The sequence below is a fragment of the Herpailurus yagouaroundi genome, unplaced genomic scaffold (genome assembly GCF_014898765.1).
Source record: "Herpailurus yagouaroundi ecotype Mexico unplaced genomic scaffold, PumYag 142, whole genome shotgun sequence".
Classification (NCBI taxonomy): domain Eukaryota; kingdom Metazoa; phylum Chordata; class Mammalia; order Carnivora; family Felidae; genus Herpailurus; species Herpailurus yagouaroundi.
In genome coordinates, this window is record NW_024412397.1 from 8035973 (window position 1) to 8056698 (window position 20726).

The 20726-nt window shown below is 37.7% G+C and overlaps 1 protein-coding gene across 5 annotated transcripts in view; it reads left to right on the forward strand.

Moving 5' to 3' along the window:
- The window catches only part of RTTN (rotatin), a 161933-nt gene that overhangs the window by 59147 nt on the left and 82060 nt on the right, over window positions 1-20726 (forward strand). For all 5 annotated transcript variants that reach the window (XM_040478586.1, XM_040478587.1, XM_040478588.1 and 2 more), the window contains 6 exons: window positions 1398-1494; window positions 2531-2599; window positions 5226-5414; window positions 6550-6789; window positions 7983-8127; window positions 17430-17584. In XM_040478586.1, the coding sequence (XP_040334520.1) occupies window positions 1398-1494; window positions 2531-2599; window positions 5226-5414; window positions 6550-6789; window positions 7983-8127; window positions 17430-17584 (895 nt within the window). The remainder of the gene's footprint in view (window positions 1-1397; window positions 1495-2530; window positions 2600-5225; window positions 5415-6549; window positions 6790-7982; window positions 8128-17429; window positions 17585-20726) is intronic.

Sequence of the window (20726 nt, forward strand, 5' to 3'; positions counted from 1 at the left end):
TTGATGTATTTATTATTCTGTCTTCAGCCCTAAATATTTTATGAACGTATATAAAGCTTTTCTGTTATAGCAACTGAGCTTTTCATCATGCTCTATAAGGAGAGACTTCACTTCCAAATTCATAATGCTAAATAGGCTTCTATTTTTTCTGTTAACGTGTTTATAGTGTTTAAAAAATGTAGATGTTTATCTAGAATTGATTTTGATATATAGTGTAAGATAGAGATCTAAATGTATTTTTTTCGTATTGTAGGTAGTTGTATTGCAATAATTTCTTATGTTTTTGGAAATGATGATAGCTCATCCTATCCCCACTGTTATGGAGTGTATACTTTATCATAAATTAAATTCTTACATGTATTTCTGTTTCTGTTCATTGCTAGTTTGTTTTAAACATTTATTTATTTTGAGAGGGAGACAGAGTGTGACTGGGGGAGGAGCAGAGAGAGGGGGAGACACAGAATCTGAAGCAGGCTCCAGGCTCCGAGCCCCATGCGGGGCTCGAACTCACAGACCGCGAGATCATGACCCGAGCTGAAGTCGGGCGCTCCACCGAGGGAGCCACCCAGGCGCCCCAGTTATTTGCTATTTTTAGTCATGTCAATTACATGTTGATATTTTCTTTTTCTTATAGTTAGGAAAAATGTCTTCTTTTGCAACTGATGTTTTGTTGCTACTTTCCTGGATTTGCTAGCTCTGTATTGTTGTTATTCCCGTATGATCGGTACCACCACCATACCAGTTGATTAGAATTTCATAGTTGTCAAGCACTGAGAAATCTTAACATTGAGAATGTTACAGCAGTGGAAACTGAGGCTTATTAATGCTAAAGGATTTGACCAGAACTCTTCAATTATGTCGTGGTGCTATCCTTATGTCTTGTTAGCTCAGAACAGTTTCCTTTACCATTATCTTGTTGTAATAAATAAGACACACAAATTAAAACAACACCAACACAAAGACAGTGTTTTGAAGTTGAATGTAAGTTCTATGATTATATGTTTGTAGAAAGGGCAGAAATGATCAGATAAGGAGATCTTTGAATGAGCAGGCTTTAGCTGGAGATAGAAGACTTGGCAAACCTTCCTAGAAGCTAGATCAGTTTGCTTCTTTGAGTAACTGAAAGTTACTCACACACAGTATGGAGTGAGTGGATCTGCAAGTGTGGTTCCTGGACCAGCCATGTGTGGGATTCACGGGCTCTAGCCCAAACCTGCAGAAGCAGAAACTCTGTTTTAACAAGCCCTCCAGATGATTCACATATGTTAGTGTATCTGGGTTAATGTTGCATTTCTCAGAATGACATCTCTTCCCTTTGAGTTAAGATATTTTAAATTTGAAGTTCATTTTTCTAGAGGTAAAAATAGTTCATGAAGTTAATGCATCTTTATTTTTAGTTTCCCTGATATTTCATGAAGATCGTACTGTTGTGACTGAAGTCGGAGCATTATTTTGTCTTCTCTTATTTGATGAAGTATCAAGAATGGATATGTGGTGAGCTATAAGAATTTTAAAAGTTTTTTTACTCTCTTTTAAAAATTTTATTTAAAATGTTTATTTATTTTTGAGTGGGAGACAGAGCGTGAGCAGGGAGGGGCAGAGAGAGGGAGACACAGAATGCAAGGCAGGCTCCAGGCTCTGAACCGTCAGCACAGAGCCCGACGCGGGGCTCAAACTCATGAACTGTGAGATCATGACCTTAGCCGAAGTCAGACACTTAACGGACTGAGCCACCTAGGCGCCCTAAAAGTTTTTTACTCAATTTTAAAGTTTCTGATGCAGTCATAGCAATGCATGGAAATTTCTGAATTATGAAGCTTATGCTTCCCATTTTCGTTTGAGCAAGCAGTATCAAAAAGGCCATTGGCTCAAGCATAAGAGACTCTTAAAAAATGAGAACAAACTGAGGGCTGATAGGGGGTGGGAGGGAGGGGAGGGTGGGTGATGGGTATCGAAGAGGGCATCTTTTGGGATGAGCACTGGGTGTTGTATGGAAACCAGTTTGACAGTAAATTTCATATATTTGAAACAACAACAACAACAACAAAAAAAGCCCATTGGCTCAAAAAGTCCCCTGAACTCTTTTTAACTACTGACCATAAAATTTAAAAACTGCAGTGATTTTTGCCAATACCTTTTTTAGTGTATACTTTCAATTTCATGTGTTTTTTCTTTAGTATTTTATTAAAAAGCTTTTGGGAAGATGTTAAGATGATAATATATCTGATTAGCACTGACCTTGAGCAGGATCAAGTGGGAGGGGCTCAGATTGACCTGCCAGTGCAGTGCCCACCTTACATGAATCATTTATTGTACGACTTCCTGAAGAAAAGCATCATTTACTCCTCAGAAGCAAATCCAGGTGGTAGCAAACATGGACTAACTCTACAAATGATAGAACCGATTGCAACTCTTGATTCGGAGTTTCAGTCGAGGAGCAAATTATATTTGTCAGATGAAATCATGGTTTACTCAGTTGTTTCTTTCCTTTTGTGTGTGTGTGTGTGTGTGTGTGTGTTTAATGAACTAGGTCTATTAATCCTTCTGATAAACCTTCTTCACCACCAGTCTTCAGTTTGCCTGTTTCAGTTTTTAGAAGGTAAGTGATTTATTTTTTTAATTTTTTTTGAAGGTAAAGTGTTACAGAAAGGGAAACCAAAATGTATAAGTTGTCACGGTTTTCATCTGGTATTTAAATCACATGATTTGTAGTGTTTTAATGTTCCCTTACAGTGGTGCTTTGGAGAGTTCAGTAAACACACGTTCTCATCACCAGCACTCCAAATCTGGATGTGGTTCAGATGTTCAGAGAGGTTGAAAGGACTATCCAGTGAACAAATGTGCTCACTCTCCAGTCTAGATTCAGCAGTTGTTAACACACAGGCTTAGTTGCTTTTCTGTCTCTCTCAGTGTGTTTATTTATTTATATGTCATTTTTCCTCTGATGCATTTGAAAATAAGTTTCAGACATAATTTTACTTCCTTTCTAATTATTCCACCATGTACCTCCTTAAATTAAGAGCATTCTTCTACGTAGCCACTATATTATACATAATCACATCTAAGAAAATTAAAAAATTATTCTGTGACATGATCCCATTTCTCCAAAATGGTAGTTACCTCTTAGAGGAGGGCAAAGAGAGTAATTGACAAGAAAAGGGAACAAAGAGACTTTCTAAAGGGATGGAAATGTTCTGTATTTTATTCTGAGTGGTGGCCATACAAATGAATACAAATGGAAGAATTCATCAAGCTATATATATAGACTGAAAATCTGTGTATTATAAAGAGAAGTAAATATGTCTTAATAAAACTATGATTAATTTAAAAATAACATTCCATAGTTTGGTAGATATTATTACCTATAGTATAATCACTTTCACTGCTGTATGATATTCTACTGTTAATTTGCCACAACTTATTCACTCTCCGGTCAGAAGGCATTTGGATTGATTCTGGGTTTTTGTTCCTGTATCCACTCCTGTAAACATGTATATTTCCTGGGATAGTACACAGGAGTTCTTTTTAGATATATTCTTAAAAGAGTCAAATTCCTTGTTTTAGACATCACCCACTCTTTATGGTCTTTAGATTTGGCTAAGTCATCAAACTGAGAGAGCTACAGTAGGGCATGCTTGGAATGAGATTGCATGTGTCGTTGCCGGGACCTGTCTTGGCTTAGAAGACCTGTGTGCTAATAGGAGATACGGTGTCTAGTTAAGTGTGCCGTAGGCATAATTTCCAGGGCCCCACGAGACGTGTCACTTGCAAGAGCCACAGCACTCAGGGGTGCTCAGAGGTCTGGCTTCCCATTATGCATTCATAGTTTATTCCCATACTTCCCAGCCCAGGTGTGGGAATCACTTTTACTATAAGCAAAAAAAGCAGCTTAGTAATATTGTTGACATTCCATATCTATTTGGTTATCTTAGCTCAAGATAAAATTCATCCATAGAGAAGAAGAAAGGGTTTTCTTATGCCTTTACTCACAGTAATTTTGTTATTTTAAAACGTGTTGCCCCTCTGGTAGATGTGGTTTTTCAAACTGGTTGTGATGCATTAATTACTTGTGCCTTTTATTCCTTTCTTCCTTCTGTGTTCTTTAGGCTTAATTTGCAGTTTGTTTTCTAACTTACTAAGGAAGTCCCCATTGGTTGATTGCCTTGCCTTTTTTTGTTCGGTGCAAGTCCTTTCAATTGAGCTCTGTGCCCTTCCGGTAGGCCCTATGAGTCTGTTAGTGTTTTCTTGCATTCTGGCACAGAGAGATGTCCAAGAATCACCTTTCATTTCCCTCTCTCAGACCTGGTGTTAGCCATTTGTCTAAGGAATCTTGGTTGCCTTTGTGGAAAATTTCAATTTTTCACAAATATTTTCTTAGATTATTCAGCCTCATTTGTACGTAGAACTCACTCTTAGCTTGTTTTTTGAGAAGTATGAAATGAAAAAGCACAGTAAAGGTTCCCCTTAGAAATCTTACCCAATTGTATTTATCTAATGTTAGTCACAACTCTGTGAATTAGGGGTTTGGTATATGTATTTTAGGAAAACTATTTTTTAACATCTGAACATGCTAGTCCTTGCTGTCCTGTTAAATGCTGTTAAATTAGCTTGGACTGGTTTAAGACATCTTGCTATTGAGTCTGTTCTTATATCTAAAATATTTCTGGGTCCTCTTGGTGACACATAGTGATTGGGTTTATTGGTGATACAGCTACGTTCTCAAGTGAAAATATTAAGTTGTGATTTTTGTCATTCAGTGACTGCTGTGAACATAAGGCAATTCATTTAGCCTCTTTAAAACTCATTTTGATCATCTGTAAAATGGGTGTCACTGCCATGCCATGTAACTGAACGAATGATAAATAATATACAGTGTTTGGTATAAAGTAGACACTCATGTTCTAGCTGCAGCATTTTGTGTGGCTCACTGTAGCCACAGGCCTTGACTTGAGAGGGCATTAGTTATCTCTGCACACAACTCTCATACAACACAGAATCAGGTAAGTCTTCAGGAGAGGCTTTGGAAGGTGTTTTTGGGAATTTAGAGGATGGCAAAAGAATAATTGGAATACTATAGACAGCATGCTAACTGTTCAAACTAGGGGCCGTGAGAGCGAGCTCCGTATTATTGGGAGACATAGAGGGAGCCGGCATTTGTAGCTCACCTGTGTTAGTAGTGTTTAAGAATTTCAAAGTTTGTAACTGTTTGTATACATTTTCTTTAGGTATCATCTACCAGTGCATGTAGTTGGCCACCATGCTGTGAGTCCTTACTCCATAGTTTTGCCATTATCTGCTGATTGTTTGGCCTTGAAGCCGGTCTCAGACATGCTGAGAATAGCTTGGAACTTGTCCTGGTATCATGGGAGTGAAAATCTTTTGAAGCAAATGAATTCCGAACCTAAAACCAAAGAGTAAGCTGTTACATTTAGTTGAAAAAGCATTCATTTTTAATTAAATAAAAAAAATTTTTTAATGTTTGTTTATTTTTGAGAAAGAGAGAGAGAGAGTGAGCTAGAAATACAGAGTGCGAGCCAGTGAGGGGCAGGGAGAGAAGGAGACACAGAGTCCCAAGCAGGCTTCAGGCTCCGAGCTGTCAGCATAGAGCCTGACGCAGGACTCAAACTCAAGAACCGTGAGATCGTGACCTGAACCGAAGTCAGACACTTAACTGACTGAGCCACCCCCAGGCATCCCCATATTTAACTAATTACAAGTAACTAGTTAGGTTTTCTTTTTCTTTTAGGGCAAGTGGCTTTTTTACTTACTATCATCTGATTCTGCTTTTTCACTGAAGATTGTAATTTTTACTCTGTTTTAAAGATTACATGTGTTCATTACTTTTTAAAAACCATCACACAAGGAAATTTAAAAAGTACGTGCTCTGTGCTGTTTTAGAGATTATAGAAAGTTTGGTTAATTAATGGATATAAGTCACTAGGAAAAGTCCTCTGGTTTAGAGTAAAAGTTCAGTATGTATATGTATAAATGTTGTTACCATTATTGTGATGAAAATTACTTTGAATATCCTGATATTCTGATCTGTCAGGACATTCTTATTTGCATGAAAATTATATTTCTGTAAGCAGGAAAATGTCAATAGAAACAGGATGCTAGTGTAAAACTCTAATATTGACAGATATATATATCAGATTTTCTTTTGGCTATGAGTCAGCCTTTAAAATGGAGATAATATAGGGGCGCCTGGGTGTCTCTGTCAGTTAGGTGTCCGACTTTGGCTTGGGTCATGATCTCACGGTCCATGAGTTCCAGCCCCGCGTCAGGCTCTGTTCTGACAGCTTGGATCCTGGAGCTTGCTTTGGATTCTGTGTCTCCATCTCTCTCTCTCTCTCTCTCTCTCTCTCTCTCTGCTCTGTCTCTGCTTGCACTCTGTCTCTGTGTCTCTCAGAAATAAATAAAACATTAAAAAAAAAAAAAGTAAAATGAAGATAATATGGAAATTTTTTGGAGAGAGTTTATAATAAACATAAATGTGAGCTTTTATTTAAATAGCCTTATGTTGCTCTTCCTCTGTTTCTGTTTATTTAGGTGTTCAGACACGTTGAAACTATCCACAGAGGATACCCTTGCTCTGAAGGTGACGCACACAGCTAGTGGCCTGAGGGACTGTCTCCATTCCGTGGTCGAGGCTGCAGCCCACAGGGAAGTGAGGGCTGCCATCACGAGAATGAGTTTTTATCTTCTGAATGACAGATTGTCTTTAAAGAGTGGCACCGGCCCCTGTGGGCTGACCTTGAAGTCCTTGGCCTGGCACACTACACTGAACAGGTCAGTGCATACAGCTCAAGGCCGCCAGTTTTGAAGGCCGGGAATGAGTTGTTTTTGGGTTTATCTCCACATCTTTGAAGATAAGAGCACACATTCTTCTCGTTACTGTCATTAGAGATATGTTTTCTCTGTAAGAAAGACTCTGATTTTTATTATCTGTAATAAATGTCTAACAGTAGCAAAAGAGAAAAATTTCCTGAATCACTGCCTTTTGGAACTAATAATAAACAACACAGTTTTTATATCCTATCATAGAACATTTTGCCATCTTACAAAAGTAGACGATTAGGATAGACCTGGATGAACAAAGTGAATGTTCTGTTCACATTGTAAAAGAGCCGAGACATCAGCGATTGATTAATAGGTTTGGGACACCTGCCGTGGGCTGTTTTGTTTTGTTTTGCTTTTGTTTTGTTCTTAAGAAAATTACCTAATTTTTCTTTTTACTCTGAATTTCATGAAGTTGATTGCCATGTGGCGATCCTTTAGTAGTTATTGGGAAGGCTCTAGCTTATAAATTTAACATGTTTAACTGGTAGCAGATGGCTGCATTTGAAACAAGTAAGACTGACAAGCAGCCATTGCCAGCAGTTTTACATTTTAATCTTCTTGTGGATTTAGTCTCAGATGTATAACTTTCTATTAAACATAACATGTGCCATTTGCAAAATGCGAGGTTAAATGAATTTCTGAAATGTGAACTCGAAATGTATCTCTCACAATTCAGAGGTCTAATTCGCCTTTTCCAGTGGGGTGCTGGGATCAGCCAGTACCTCTTTGAGAGAGCTGGCAGCTGAATTTCAGGATTCTTGTAAGTTAGTTGTTAAAACACAGCCATTCTTAAAAACGAAATTGTATAAATTTACAGTTAAATGTATTATAAGAAGAGTGGAGGTGATGTCATCACTTCCTGATTATTTTACAACCTTTTGCTGATACTTGTGGTCATGCAGTTGTTCCTATCTGTTGTATCTGTGCTGTGGAAATGCCGTGTGCTGGTGTGCTGGTGTGCATCTCTCCACAAAGGCGTGATGTGTTGGTGGCTTGCATTCAGCCACGGGGAAAGATTTCCACTCTGGGAATTGGCGAACACAGCAAATCATCCCATTCCTTACCTGGTTGTTAAGTATTTGTCAGCACACCACTTACCGTAAAGAACTAGAAACCATGAAAATTGTCTGTTTGTATTGTAGGTTTCTACAAGTGCTTCCTGCTTGCACTGAAGATGAGAAACTGCTAATAGACATCATACATTTTTTAAATAAGTTATTGAAGGAACAAAGGAAAAACTCATCAGTAGAACTTCTAAACTGGCTTCTAGAATTACTTCTTAGACATGTAAGTGTTTTTAAGGAATTGAATTTTAGGTTTGACAAATGATTTATTTGTAAAAATTAGTAATGCTATGTAACCAAAAAGTGTGATTTTTTTTTATAGCCCATGTTTTTAGTAAAGTATTTCCTTAAAACTTTGGAGTAGGGAAGATTTTCTCCAAGAAGAGACATAATTTTGAACTTATAAAGAAGGAAATCTGTAAATATGACTGCATAAAAATGACATGGCAGTGAATAAGACAGAAACCCTGTCCTCATGGAACACATTCTAGTAGAGTGGAGTGGACAGAAAACAAAGATATTCTGCAGGGGCAACAGTTAGTGTGGTGAGGAAACATAAAATAGGATAAGAGGGCAGAGGTAGGCAGGAGTGGAGATGCTCCATTAGATCTGATGGTCAGAGAAGGCTCCCCCTGTGAGTAACATTTGGCCAGAGCACTGAGTTAACTGTCACAGTCAGCCATATAGGTATCTCAGGGAAGAGCATTCTGGCAAGAGAGGAAAAGAAATGCAAAGGCACTTAGTTGTCAGGGCCATGTTTGAAAGGCTGCAACAGGATGAATGAAGAATGGTGGTAGGAGATGAGATCAGAAGGATATTCAGACTCAAGCTCAAATAGAGCTTGGTAGGCTGAGGAGCTTAACCTAAATGAACAAGGAAGCTGGTGTGGATTTTGAGTGGAAGAGTAACATGATGTGATTTAAATTTGAGAAGATCATAGTAGCAGCTGTCTCCAGAACCGTAGGTGGCATGATGGAAGCTGGGAGGCTGACACTAACCCAGAGGAGGGATGGTAGCGGCTTAGAGTGGTAACGGGGCCATTGGTGGAGAGGGCACTGACACTCACTCGCTCGCTCTCTCATACACACACACACACACACACACACACACACACACACGTAGGACTGTGACTAAATGTGGAAATTATGGTCATGGAGTGCTATTTAAATATTATAAAAGATGAAAAACAGAAATAACTAACAAAAGCTAGGAGATGAAAGGGGTAGATCAGGTAGGAACATAAAATAAGTCCAAAATATCATAAACAAGGTTCTATATATACATGACTCTTTGATGGGATTTTGTATTGTGTTCTTTGATATACCTGTGTTATCTGAAGAACTACGTTTTAAAATTATTGCAAGTTTTGTTTTTTTTTAATGTTTATTTAGGGGCGCCTGGGTGGCTCAGTCGGTGGAGCGACCAACTTCAGCTCAGGTCATGATCTCACGGTTTGTGAGTTCGAGCCCTGCATCGGTCTCTGTGCTGACAGCTCAGAGCCTGGAGCCTGCTTCTGATTCTGTGTCTCCCTCTCTTTCTGCCCCTCTCCCACTCATGCTCTGTCTATCTCTGTCTCAGAGATAAATAAACATAAAAAAAACAATAAAAATGTTTATTTATTTTAAGAGAGAGAAAGAGTGAGTGAGCATGAGTGGGGTAGGGGCAGAGAGAGAATGAGAGAGAGAATCCTAAGCAGGCTCTGCACTGTCAACCCAGAGTCCCATGCAGGGCTCCATCCCACAAACTGTGAGATCATGACCTGAACTGAAATCAAGAGTTGGATGCTCAACCAACTAAGCCACCCAGGTGCCCCACAAAGTTTTCTTTAATAAACTTTATTTTTAGTATTTTTGTTTGGCCATTTTTTCTTTCAGATTACCTTTATTTTCAATTTGTGTAACTTATGACAGAACAGGTGTCCAGTGGGAGGGCATTAGTTTTATTGGCTTCTGTATGAATGGCAAGAAATACTTTAAACACAGTTAAAAAGACATGATAAACAGAAAAATATTTCTAATACAAATGAGAGATGACGGACTAATTCCAGCATCTTAAAGTGCTTAATTGATAAGTGAACCTTAATAATATGATTGAACTCCCAGAGAACATAGACTTACAAAGTTTGCTCTCCTGTTATGTTCTCGAGGATGATTTCAGAGTACCATATTTATTGTACTTTTATATTCTTTAATTGTTTAATTGTTAAAAATATTAAAGTATTTGGAGGCAGTTATTTTATGACCATTTTTAATAAAGCAAAACAGTAAAACCTTATGTCATTATAGTTCCTCTTTCAGCTTTTAGGCATGCTTAAATATTTTAGAGATTGGATATTAAAATATTATTAGAAGAATCTCTATAAAGCTTTTCCTCTAAGGTTTTTTATAAATTGATTTTTGATATATAAATTTTTTATAACTTCATAATCTTTTTACACTTTTTAAAGGAGAATAACTTCTAAAACAATCTCCTCCTTAGGTTGAAGTTCTTATTTCTGGGAGTTAGGATTGCTTTGGGTTGTGAAAATAGTAGTTATGGTGGGCTTGGGTTTAGCTTCTTTTCCTGAAACTGTGCAGTAATTAACGTTTGTTTACTAGACTGTGTACATGGTATATACAGTGGAAAAATCACTATTCATGCCTATTAAAATATATTTACTAAATTAACTGTAACTAGAGAGTTAAAACTTAATATTTGGGGGTACCTGGGTGGCTCGTTGGTGAAGTGGCTGACTTTGGGGCTCTCAGGTCATGATCTCATGGTTCGTGGGTTCAAGCCCTGCGTCGGGCTCTGTGCTGACAGCTCAGAGCCTGGAACCTGCTTCGGATTCTGTCTCTCCCTCTCTCTCTGCCCCTCCCCCACTTGTGCTCTGTCAAAAATAAGTAAGCAAAGTGTGAGCAAAATGGACTTAAGAATCCACTATCAAGACAGCTTGCTCTCTGTCATGCTACAAGGATTAAATTATTAAGTGTTATGTAAAGACGAATGTTCAGAATAAGAGAAGCCTGAAAATGGAAAGTCAAATGCCTTTTAAAGTTTTTCATTTAAAGTGGGTAAAGTAAGGGGGAGATGATTTAAGGTGAGTAAAGTAGCATTTCCAAAGGAATTGTTTTGAATGTATGGACATAACATGAAGAGGTATGCAAAAGCAGTGGCAGAAATTGGTAACATCAGGCAGAATACTTGAGGACTTGATCAGGCAGAAGGATGTGAACAGGAAGTATAAAGAAAATCAGCTAATTAACTGAGGACGATTGAGAACCTTTCTCTTGTGAAAAATCGTCTGTGTGTTTTATCAGAACATTTATTTATTACAAACATTTTAGGCACTTTAGGAATTTATGACATTACTAATTTATACTTTAATGTAATGATAATTTGGTTAATGTATAAAATAACCTAGAAGTGCTGAGTTTGAATACTTTTCTTTTCAGAATGCATTTCTTTTTTGAATTTAAATCCAAGTTAGTTAACAGATAGTGTAAGAATGGTTTTAGGAATATAATTTAGTGATTAATCACTTACATCTAACACCTGGTGCTCATCCCAACAAGTGTCCTCAATGCCCGTCATCCATTTAGCCCATCCCCTGACCCACCTCCCCTCCAGCAGCCCTCAGTTTGTTCTCTGTAATTAAGAGTCTCTTATGGTTTGTCACCCTCTGTTTTCATCTTACTTTTGCTTCCCTTCCCCTATGTTCATCTGTTTTGTTTCTTAAATTCCACATATGAGTGAAATCATATGATATTTGTCTTTCTCTTATTTTGCTTAGCATAATACACTCTAGTTCCATCCAATTGTTGCAAATCACAAGATTTCATTCTTTTTGATCGTGGAGTAATTAAATTTATATTTTTTGAAAGTTTAATTTTAGAGAGAGAGAGAGCAGAATGCACTTTTTTGATGGAAGTTCATAAAAGTGGAGCCATAATTCTTTAGCGGGGAGGCTATCAGTGCTATACAGCATATGGCTGTCTTTGTTGGCTAACTTTCACAGGCTCATGTGCGCTCAGACTTCATGGAGGACATTGCACATCCCATTGTTGTAGGCTGCTGATGGATGGTAAAGTGGATGTGATGAGCGGTAAAGAAAATGAACCATCCTCGTAGAAGCCGTTGCTTTTTGGAGGTCACGGTGACAAAGTTATGACCCACGTAGCTGGTTTAAAATTAGGATTGAACACTGATGTCTAAAGACAAAACCTTCAGGTGTGATTAAGCACTTGAGATCAGTAGGCATCAGTAGAGACTTCTCTTTATTGTACATGAAAAACAGTAATTCATCCTATATTTTAGAAGTGATGTTGCTGAGGTTTACTGAATCTTAGTATTAACATGTAAATCAAAGATGTGTTCTAAAGGGAAAAAGTCTCGGCAATTGCAAAGCAGAAACAAATTATTAACAGATTGAGGTTTTAGGGAAGAACCTTAGTTTTAACATCCTTTATGCATCCTGTACAATATATTAACCTACTAGTCAGTAGTTTCTACTTAATTTTTATTTGTATATCAGGATTAATAATTCCTGATAGTAAAATTATATTTTACCAAGATGGAATTTGCATTAAAAACAGCTTGTTGGGGCATGTGGGATGGCTCAGTCAGTTGAGTGCCTGACTTCAGCTCAGGTCACCATCTCACGGTTCTTGAGTTTGAGCCCCACGTCGGGCTCTGTGGTGACTGTTCAGAGCCTGGAGCCTGCTTCAGATCCTGCATCTCCCTCTCTTTCTGCCCCTTCCCCACTTGTCCTCTGTCTGTCTGTCTGTCTGTCTTTCTCTCTCTCTCTCTCTCAAAAATAAATAAATATTAGGGTGCCTGAGTGGCTCAGTTGCTTGAGCGTCCAACTTAGGCTCAGGTCATGATCTCGTGGTTGAGTTCGAGCCCCGTATCGGGCTCTGTGCTGACAGCTCAGGGCCTGGAGCCTGCTTCGGAGTCTGTGTCTCCCCCTGTCTCTGCTCTTCCCGTGTTCATACTCTGTCTCTCTCTCTCTCAAAAATAAATAAACATTAAAAAGATTAAAAAATTTAAAAAATACTTAAAAAAACCCAGCTTTTATCATCCTCAATGGGGCAAAACTGAGAGCTTTCCCCCTGAGATCAGGAACATGACAGGGATGTCCACTCTCACCGCTGTTGTTTAACATAGTGTTGGAAGTTCTAGCATCAGCAGTCAGACAACAAAAGGGAATCAAAGGCATCAAAATTGGCAAAGATGAAGTCAATCTTTCACTTTTTGCAGATGACATGATATTATTCATGGAAAACCCGATAGACTCCATCAAAAGTCTGCTAGAACTGATACATGAATTCAGCAAAGTTGCAGGATACAAAATCAATGTACAGAAGTCAGTTGCATTCTTATACACTAATAATGAAACAACAGAAAGACAAATAAAGAAACTGATCCCATTCACAATTGCACCAAGAAGCATAAAATACCTAGGAATAAACCTAACCAAAGATGTAAAAGATCTGTAGGCTGAAAACTATAGAAACCTTTTGAAGGAAATTAAAGCAGATACAAGGAAATGGAAAAACATTCCATGCTGATGGATTGGAAGAATAAATATTATTAAAATGGCAATACTACCCAAAGCTATCTACACATTCAATGCAATCCCAATCAGAATTGCACCAGCATTCTTCTCCGAGCTAGAACAAACAATCCTAAAATTTGTATGGAACCACAAAAGACTCTGAATAGCCAAAGTAATATTGAAGAAGACCAAAGTGGGAGGCATCACAATCCCCGACTTTAGCCTCTACTACAAAGCTGTAATCACCAAGACAGCATGGTATTGGCACAAAAACAGACACATAGACCAATGGAATAGAATAGAGACTCCAGAACTGGACTTACAAATGTATGGCCAACTAATCTTTGACAAAGCAGGAAAGAATATCCAATGGAAAAAAGACAGTCTCTTTAACAAATGGTGCTGGAAGAACTGGACAGCAACATGCAGAAGGATGAAACTAGACCACTTTCTTACACCATTCACAAAAATAAACTCCAAAAGGATGAAGGACCTGAATGTGAGACAGGAAACCATCAAAACCCTAGAGGAGAAAGCAGGAAAAAACCTCTCTGACCTCAGCCGCAGCAATTTCCTACTTGAAACATCCCCAAAGGCAAGGGAATTAAAAGCAAAAATGAACTATTGGGACCTCATGAAGATAAAAAGCTTCTGCACTGCAAAGTAAACAACCAACAAAACTAAAAGGCAACCAATGGAATGAGAAAAGATATTTGCAAATATATATCAGACAAAGGGTTAGTATCCAAAATCTATAAAGAGCTCACCAAACTCCACACCCGAAAAACAAATAAGCCAGTGAAGAAATGGGCAGAAAACATGAATAGACACTTCTCTAAAGAAGACATCCAGATGGCCAACCAGCACATGGAAAGATGCTCAACGTCACTCCTCATCAGGGAAATACAAATCAAAACCACATTGAGATACCATCTCACGCCAGTCAGAGTGGCTAAAATGAACAAATCAGGAGACTATAGATGCTGGCAAGGATGTGGAGAAACGGGAACCCTCTTGCACTGTTGGTGGGAATGCAAGCTGGTGCAGCTGCTCTGGAAAACAGTGTGGAGGTTCCTCAAAAAATTAAAAATAGATCTACCCTATGACCCAGCAATAGCACTGCTAGGAATTTACCCAAGGGATACAGGAGTGCTGATGCATAGGGGCACTTGTACCCCAATGTTTATAGCAGCACTTTCAACAATAGCCAAATTATGGAAAGAGCCTAAATGTCCATGAACTGATGAATGGATAAAGAAATTGTGGTTTATATATACAATAGAGTACTACGTGGCAATGAGAAAGAATGAAATATGGCCCTTTGCAGCAACGTGGATGGAACTGGAAAGTGTTATGCTAAGTGAAATAAGTCACAGAGAAAGACAGATACCATATGTTTTCACTCTTATATGGATCCTGAGAAGCTTAATGGAAGACCATGAGGGAGGAGAAGGGGGAAAAAAAGTCAGCGAGGGAGGGAGCCAAACCATAAGAGACTCTTAAAAACTGAGAATAAACTGAGGGTTGATGGGGGTGGGAGGGCGGGGAGGGTGGGTGATGGACATTGAGGAGGGCACCTTTTGGGATGAGCCCTGGGTGTTGTATGGAAACCAGTTTGACAATAAATTTCATATTAAAAAAACAAAATAAAATAAAACACTTTGATATTATGGAAATTAAAATTTACTGTGTCAAAAAAACCAAAACAAAACCCAGGTTTGTTCATCTTGTTAGTATTTATCAGAGTTGGAGGAAAGGTGGGTGTAATTCAGCCTTTGGTTATTTGGAGCTAAGAATACTATAGTATATATATATTTATTTTTATGACTTACTAAATGTGTATCTTGATTGTTTTATTCCTATATAAAATGTAGAAGTTATAGTTATGTTTTATGTAATTTTATTTGATTCAAATGAGGCACTTCTTGTTCAGGATGAAAGGAAAAGATGAAAAGACAAATGCTCTTTAGGTATGGAACATAGTAAAGTAAGTTAAAAGAAAACATCTGTTACCAATACTTTCTAAAGTCCCACAGGTATATTATTTAAAAAAAAAATGTTTATTTATTTTGAGAGAGCATGAGCTGGGGAGGGGCAGAGAGAGAAGGAGACAGAGAGAATCCCAAGCTCAGTGTGGACCTCGATGTAGGGCTTGATCCCACGACCGTGAGATCATGACCTGAGCCGCAATCTAGAGTTAGACGCTTAACTGACCGAGCCACCCAGGCACCCCTCACAGTCGTATTATTTATAATTCTGTGTACTTGATTGAAGTATATGGTACATAGTACGTAATATAAACAACTTAGAATTTTCTTCCCATTTAAAAAAAATTTTTTCCCCAAAAAGAATGCAGTTATTTTTTGAGTTCTTTAGGTGAAGGATTTCATAACAATACCAATTACATTTTATCTCTTCTTTTATGTTGTAATATGCAGTATTGATGTGATGTAATACAGGGGACAGGATATTAGCCATATTTGAAGTTAGATGATTCTCAGGCTGAATCCTTGCTTTGTTCATTTGTATGACTTTGGACAAGTTACATAACCTCTTTATAAATCTGTTTGCCCATCTGTAAAATAAGAAAATGCCCATCTTCTAGCTTAATCGAAAAATGAAATGGAGGAATCTTGTTTTCTTTGATTAATAACTATTCCAGCTGTCTTTAATGCTGTTGGTTAATGTAACATTTTCTCTTCTTAGTATTATTAAAAATAATCCTGTTACGTTTCTTTAGTTACATTTTTTCAAAGTTGGGAAACAAGAAAAAATTTAAATAACTAGTTTTATTTCTCAGCCTATCAAATCGGCAAAGATGACAGCAGTAATAATACTCAGCATTGGCTTGAATGCTGTGATCTTCTCCCACCCCACATCGTCATGTCTATTGGTGCATGTTTTGTAGAGACAACTTGGCAATATATGTTGAAAACATTAAAACTGTTAAAACGTAATATCATAGCTTGGAATTCATACACCAGATACAATCTGAGTTGAACACCCTGCTGCACATCTCCATGAAATTAAAAATCACTGATGATTTAGTAGTTGGTGTGGAAATCCTTATGATTGAAAAATAATCAGATATTAAAATATTGTGTTTAAAGAAATACTGATAACATTGTTTATTATTTTTTTATTTTTATTTAAAAAAATTTAAATATTTATTTTTGAGAGAGAGAGGCAGCCAGAGCACGAGGGGGAGAGGGCACATAGAGAGGGAGACACAGACTCTGAAGCAGGCTCCAGGCTCTGAGCTGTCAGCACAGAGCCTGATGTGGGGCTTGAACTCACAGACTGTGAGATCATGACCTGAGCTGAAGTCGGAAGCTTACCCAACTGAGCCACCAAGGTGCCCCTGTTTTTTAATTATGTTTTTAATGTTTGTTTATTTTTAAGAGACAGAGTATGAGTGGGGGAGGGGCACAGAGAGAGAGGGAGACACAGAATCCAAAGCAGGCTCCGGGCTCTGAGCTGTCCTGACTTGGGGCTCAAACCCACGAACCGCAAGATCATGACCTGAGCCGAAGTCAGATGCTTAACAGACTGAGCGCCCCAGGTTCCCCAACATTATGTTTAAAAAGGGGTTATTATAGCGGATTTTTTCACTTGGTCTCAGTTTTGTTAAAAATACAGAATTAGAATTCTGTTTATGTTTATTCTCCCACAATGAGGATAGTATACACCAGTCTACTCATAGCAGCTATCTCTGTGAAGTGTGATCATGGGGTTTTTGTTTTTCTCATTGTGCTTCTTTATATTTTCCTCAGTTTTCTGTAATAGATGTGCTGTTCTTCTGTTGAGATAACATATGAAGCACCTTTTGAGTTTAGAGCATCTCTACTAATGCACTAGAGACCCGTACCTACAGGTTAGGTAATATAACTCTTAGGTAATCCAGAATGTGATTTGCAACAAAAATCTTTATAGGAACAACATACAGCTCAATTAGAGAGTAAACATATTTTTTTAATATTATTGTTTAGAGTCCAAACCCACTGTTAGACCTGCTGGTTCTGACGGAGTCACAGGCACGAGAGGAAACAGATGACATCCGGACTGCTGTCAGGCAACAAGTGCAGAAAGAACTGATTGCTCTTTTCAATACCTTGCTGCTCAGTTTCATGGCAGTTACTGACAGGTACCATTTGTGTTGTTGAAGGTTCGGGGACATTCATGTAGAAACTAGTTTCGTTTTGATTTCCAAAGAGTCTTACTTGTTTACTGGTTTCAAATTGAGGAAGCAAGACTTCAGTAGTAATCAGTTGTGGTCTGTTTGTTTTCATTTCAATGAAGTCTCTTGTATAGCCTGATTATAATTTCATACACACACACACATACACACACACACACACACACACACACTCTCACTCTCTCTCTCTCTCTCTCTCTCTCTCTCACACATACACACACAGTATTTTACTGTCTCCTGGTCCTCTCTTAATTCTCTATACATGTATCTGAGCAATCATACCCATTTCTGTGACTTTATGACTTTTTTTTTAACTACATAGATGATTTTCCAATGTGTGTCTATAATTCTGACTTAAATTTTTTTTAATTAGATAAAATTTACTATCTTAACCATTTTAAAGTATACAATTGAATCGTTTTGGTATGTATACAATGTTGTTCAACTGTCACCATTTAATTCTTTTCATTACTCTGAAAAGAAACTTTGTACCCTTACCCAAGCCTGTGGCAACCAAGCACTAATTTTTGTCTCTCTGGGAATTTACTTATTCTGTACATTTTATATGAATGGAATCAGACACATATGATCTTTTGTGTCTGATTTCGCATCACGCTTTCAAGCTCCATCCATATTCTAGCACGTATCAGTGCTCACTGCTTCCTATGACTGAACAGTAGTCCATGTACAGATAGACCACATTTTGTTTATCCATTCATCTGGTGGTGGACATTTGAGTTGTTTCTACCTTTGAGTATTGTGAATAATGCAGCTTTGAACATTTACATACAAGTTTTTGTGTGAACGCATGTTTTTAGTTCCCCCGTATACACCTATGACTGGACTTGCTGGCTCGTGTGGTTCCTCTGTGATTATTTTCTTGAAGAAGTGCCGAACTCTTTTCCATAGCAGCTACACCATTTTACATTCCCACTAGCAATGTATAAGTCTTCTAATTTCTCTATGTCCTCTGTAACACTTCTTCTTATGGCCATCCTAGTGGTAGAAACTGGAATCATTTAGGTTTTGATTTTATTTCCCTCATGAAAAATTATGTTCAGCATCCTTTCCTGTGCTTGCTGGTTATTTGTATATCTTCTTTGGAAAAATGTGTATTCAAGTCTTTTGCCTATTTTTGCATTGGGTTGTTTGTTTTTTTGTTGTTGAGCTGTCTTTTTATATATTCTAGACATCAATATCGTATCGAATATGGGGCGCCGGGGTGGCTCAGTCGGCTAAGGGTCCGACTTTGGCTCAGGTCATGATCTCACAATTCGTGGGTTTGAGCCCTGCGTCAGGCTCTGTGCTGACAGCTCAGAGCCTAGAGCCTGGAGCCTGCTTCACATTCTGGTCTCCTCTCTCTGTTCCTCCCCTGCTCACGCTCTGTTTCTCTCTCTCTCTCTCTCTCAATAATAAATAAAAATTTAAAAAATCTTTTTAAAATATCGTATCAAATATGATTTGCAAATTTTTCTCCCATTCTGTAGGTTATATTTTCACTTTTTGGGTAGTGTCCTTTGATGTTTAAAAGTTTTCTATTTGATGAGGTCTTCTTATGCTGCGATCCCAAGTCTCTGCTGGAGGGAAAGACCTGATCCCCCACACATAACATTTGAAACAAACCAAAGTGTCAAATACCCCTAATTCAGTTCAACACCTGACTAGATCTGAAAGCCATTTCTATGAGAAACTATTACGTAATTTGCCCTCAGTAACTTTTTTTTTAAACATTTTATTTTTAAGTAATCTTTATACACAATGTGGGTCTGAAACTCACAACCCTGAGATCAAGAGTCAAATACTCTACCAACTGAGCCAGCCAGGTGCCCCTCAGTAACTCTTGGACGCAAAGGTTTGACATACAATCACAAATGAGGAGAACTATAAAGAAGTAGGAAAATGTCTCCTGTAGTTCAGAGAAAAATATCATTAGAAATAGACCCACAGATGTCAACTATTACAGGAACTTTATTCTTATAAGTTATTATAATATATATTATAATATTATAATATATCATAATTATAATATAATTTATGTTATAAATAATATATAATATAGTAAATGTAATTATAATATATATAATATAAATTATTACCAGAAATAATATTTTATGTTTTAAAGTTTATTTTGAGAGGGAGAGGATGAGTGGGGGAGGGGCAAGGAGGGAAGGAGACAGAATCTTAAGCAGGCTGTCAGCACAGAGCCTGACATGGGGCTTGAACTCAGGAACCATGAGATCATGACTTGAGCCGAAATCAAGTTGGATACTTAACTGACTCAACTACCCAGGCACCCCTAAGTAATATTTTAAATATAAATATAATATAATATATATTAGATGAAAATATGGGTAATATTGGTAAAACTATGGAGAATATCAATAGCAGAGAAATGGAGACTACAGTTTTTCAAGTAAAAAATTCATCGCATGGGCTTAATAGTGGGCTAGACACAGTATAAAAGAGGATTAGTAAATTTAGAATACAAGTCAATAAAAATTTCACTAGAGAGGGTCACCTAGGAGCCTTCTGAGGTGATGAGAATGTTTTATATGTTGTTATGCTTGGTGGTTGCATGATTATATACATACATAAATCATGTCATGTATCTATAAGATTCGTGAGTTTTACTACGTACATTGATACCTTATTAAAGTGCTGAAGACAAAAACAGTGAATCCATTGATGGTAGATTCTGTGCAGCTAGACCTGTAATGTGTATAGAATCTCCTGGGGGACTTGTTAAAATATTATCAGCAGCTCAGGAATATACATATTAGGTAAGCACCATAGGTAGTCCTTGGGCTAGACTTTGAGAAACAGCGCTGTGGACTCTTCTTGGATGTTGAGAGGAACTTGCATGGTTACGAGACAAACTGGGTGTGGAGCTTGGGGAATGTTCACAGGGACTAGGAGAGGGAACTGGTGGCGGTTGAACTGGGATTGGTTAGATATCTGCAGAGGCACTATTTCCTTTGGTAGTTTTCTTTTGCAAGTGTTAAGGTAAGAGGGGCAGAAAATGAGAATGACTGGTATGTTAATTTAAAGAACAGAAGAACATTTTTTAATACTGTTGATTAGATTATAGTTG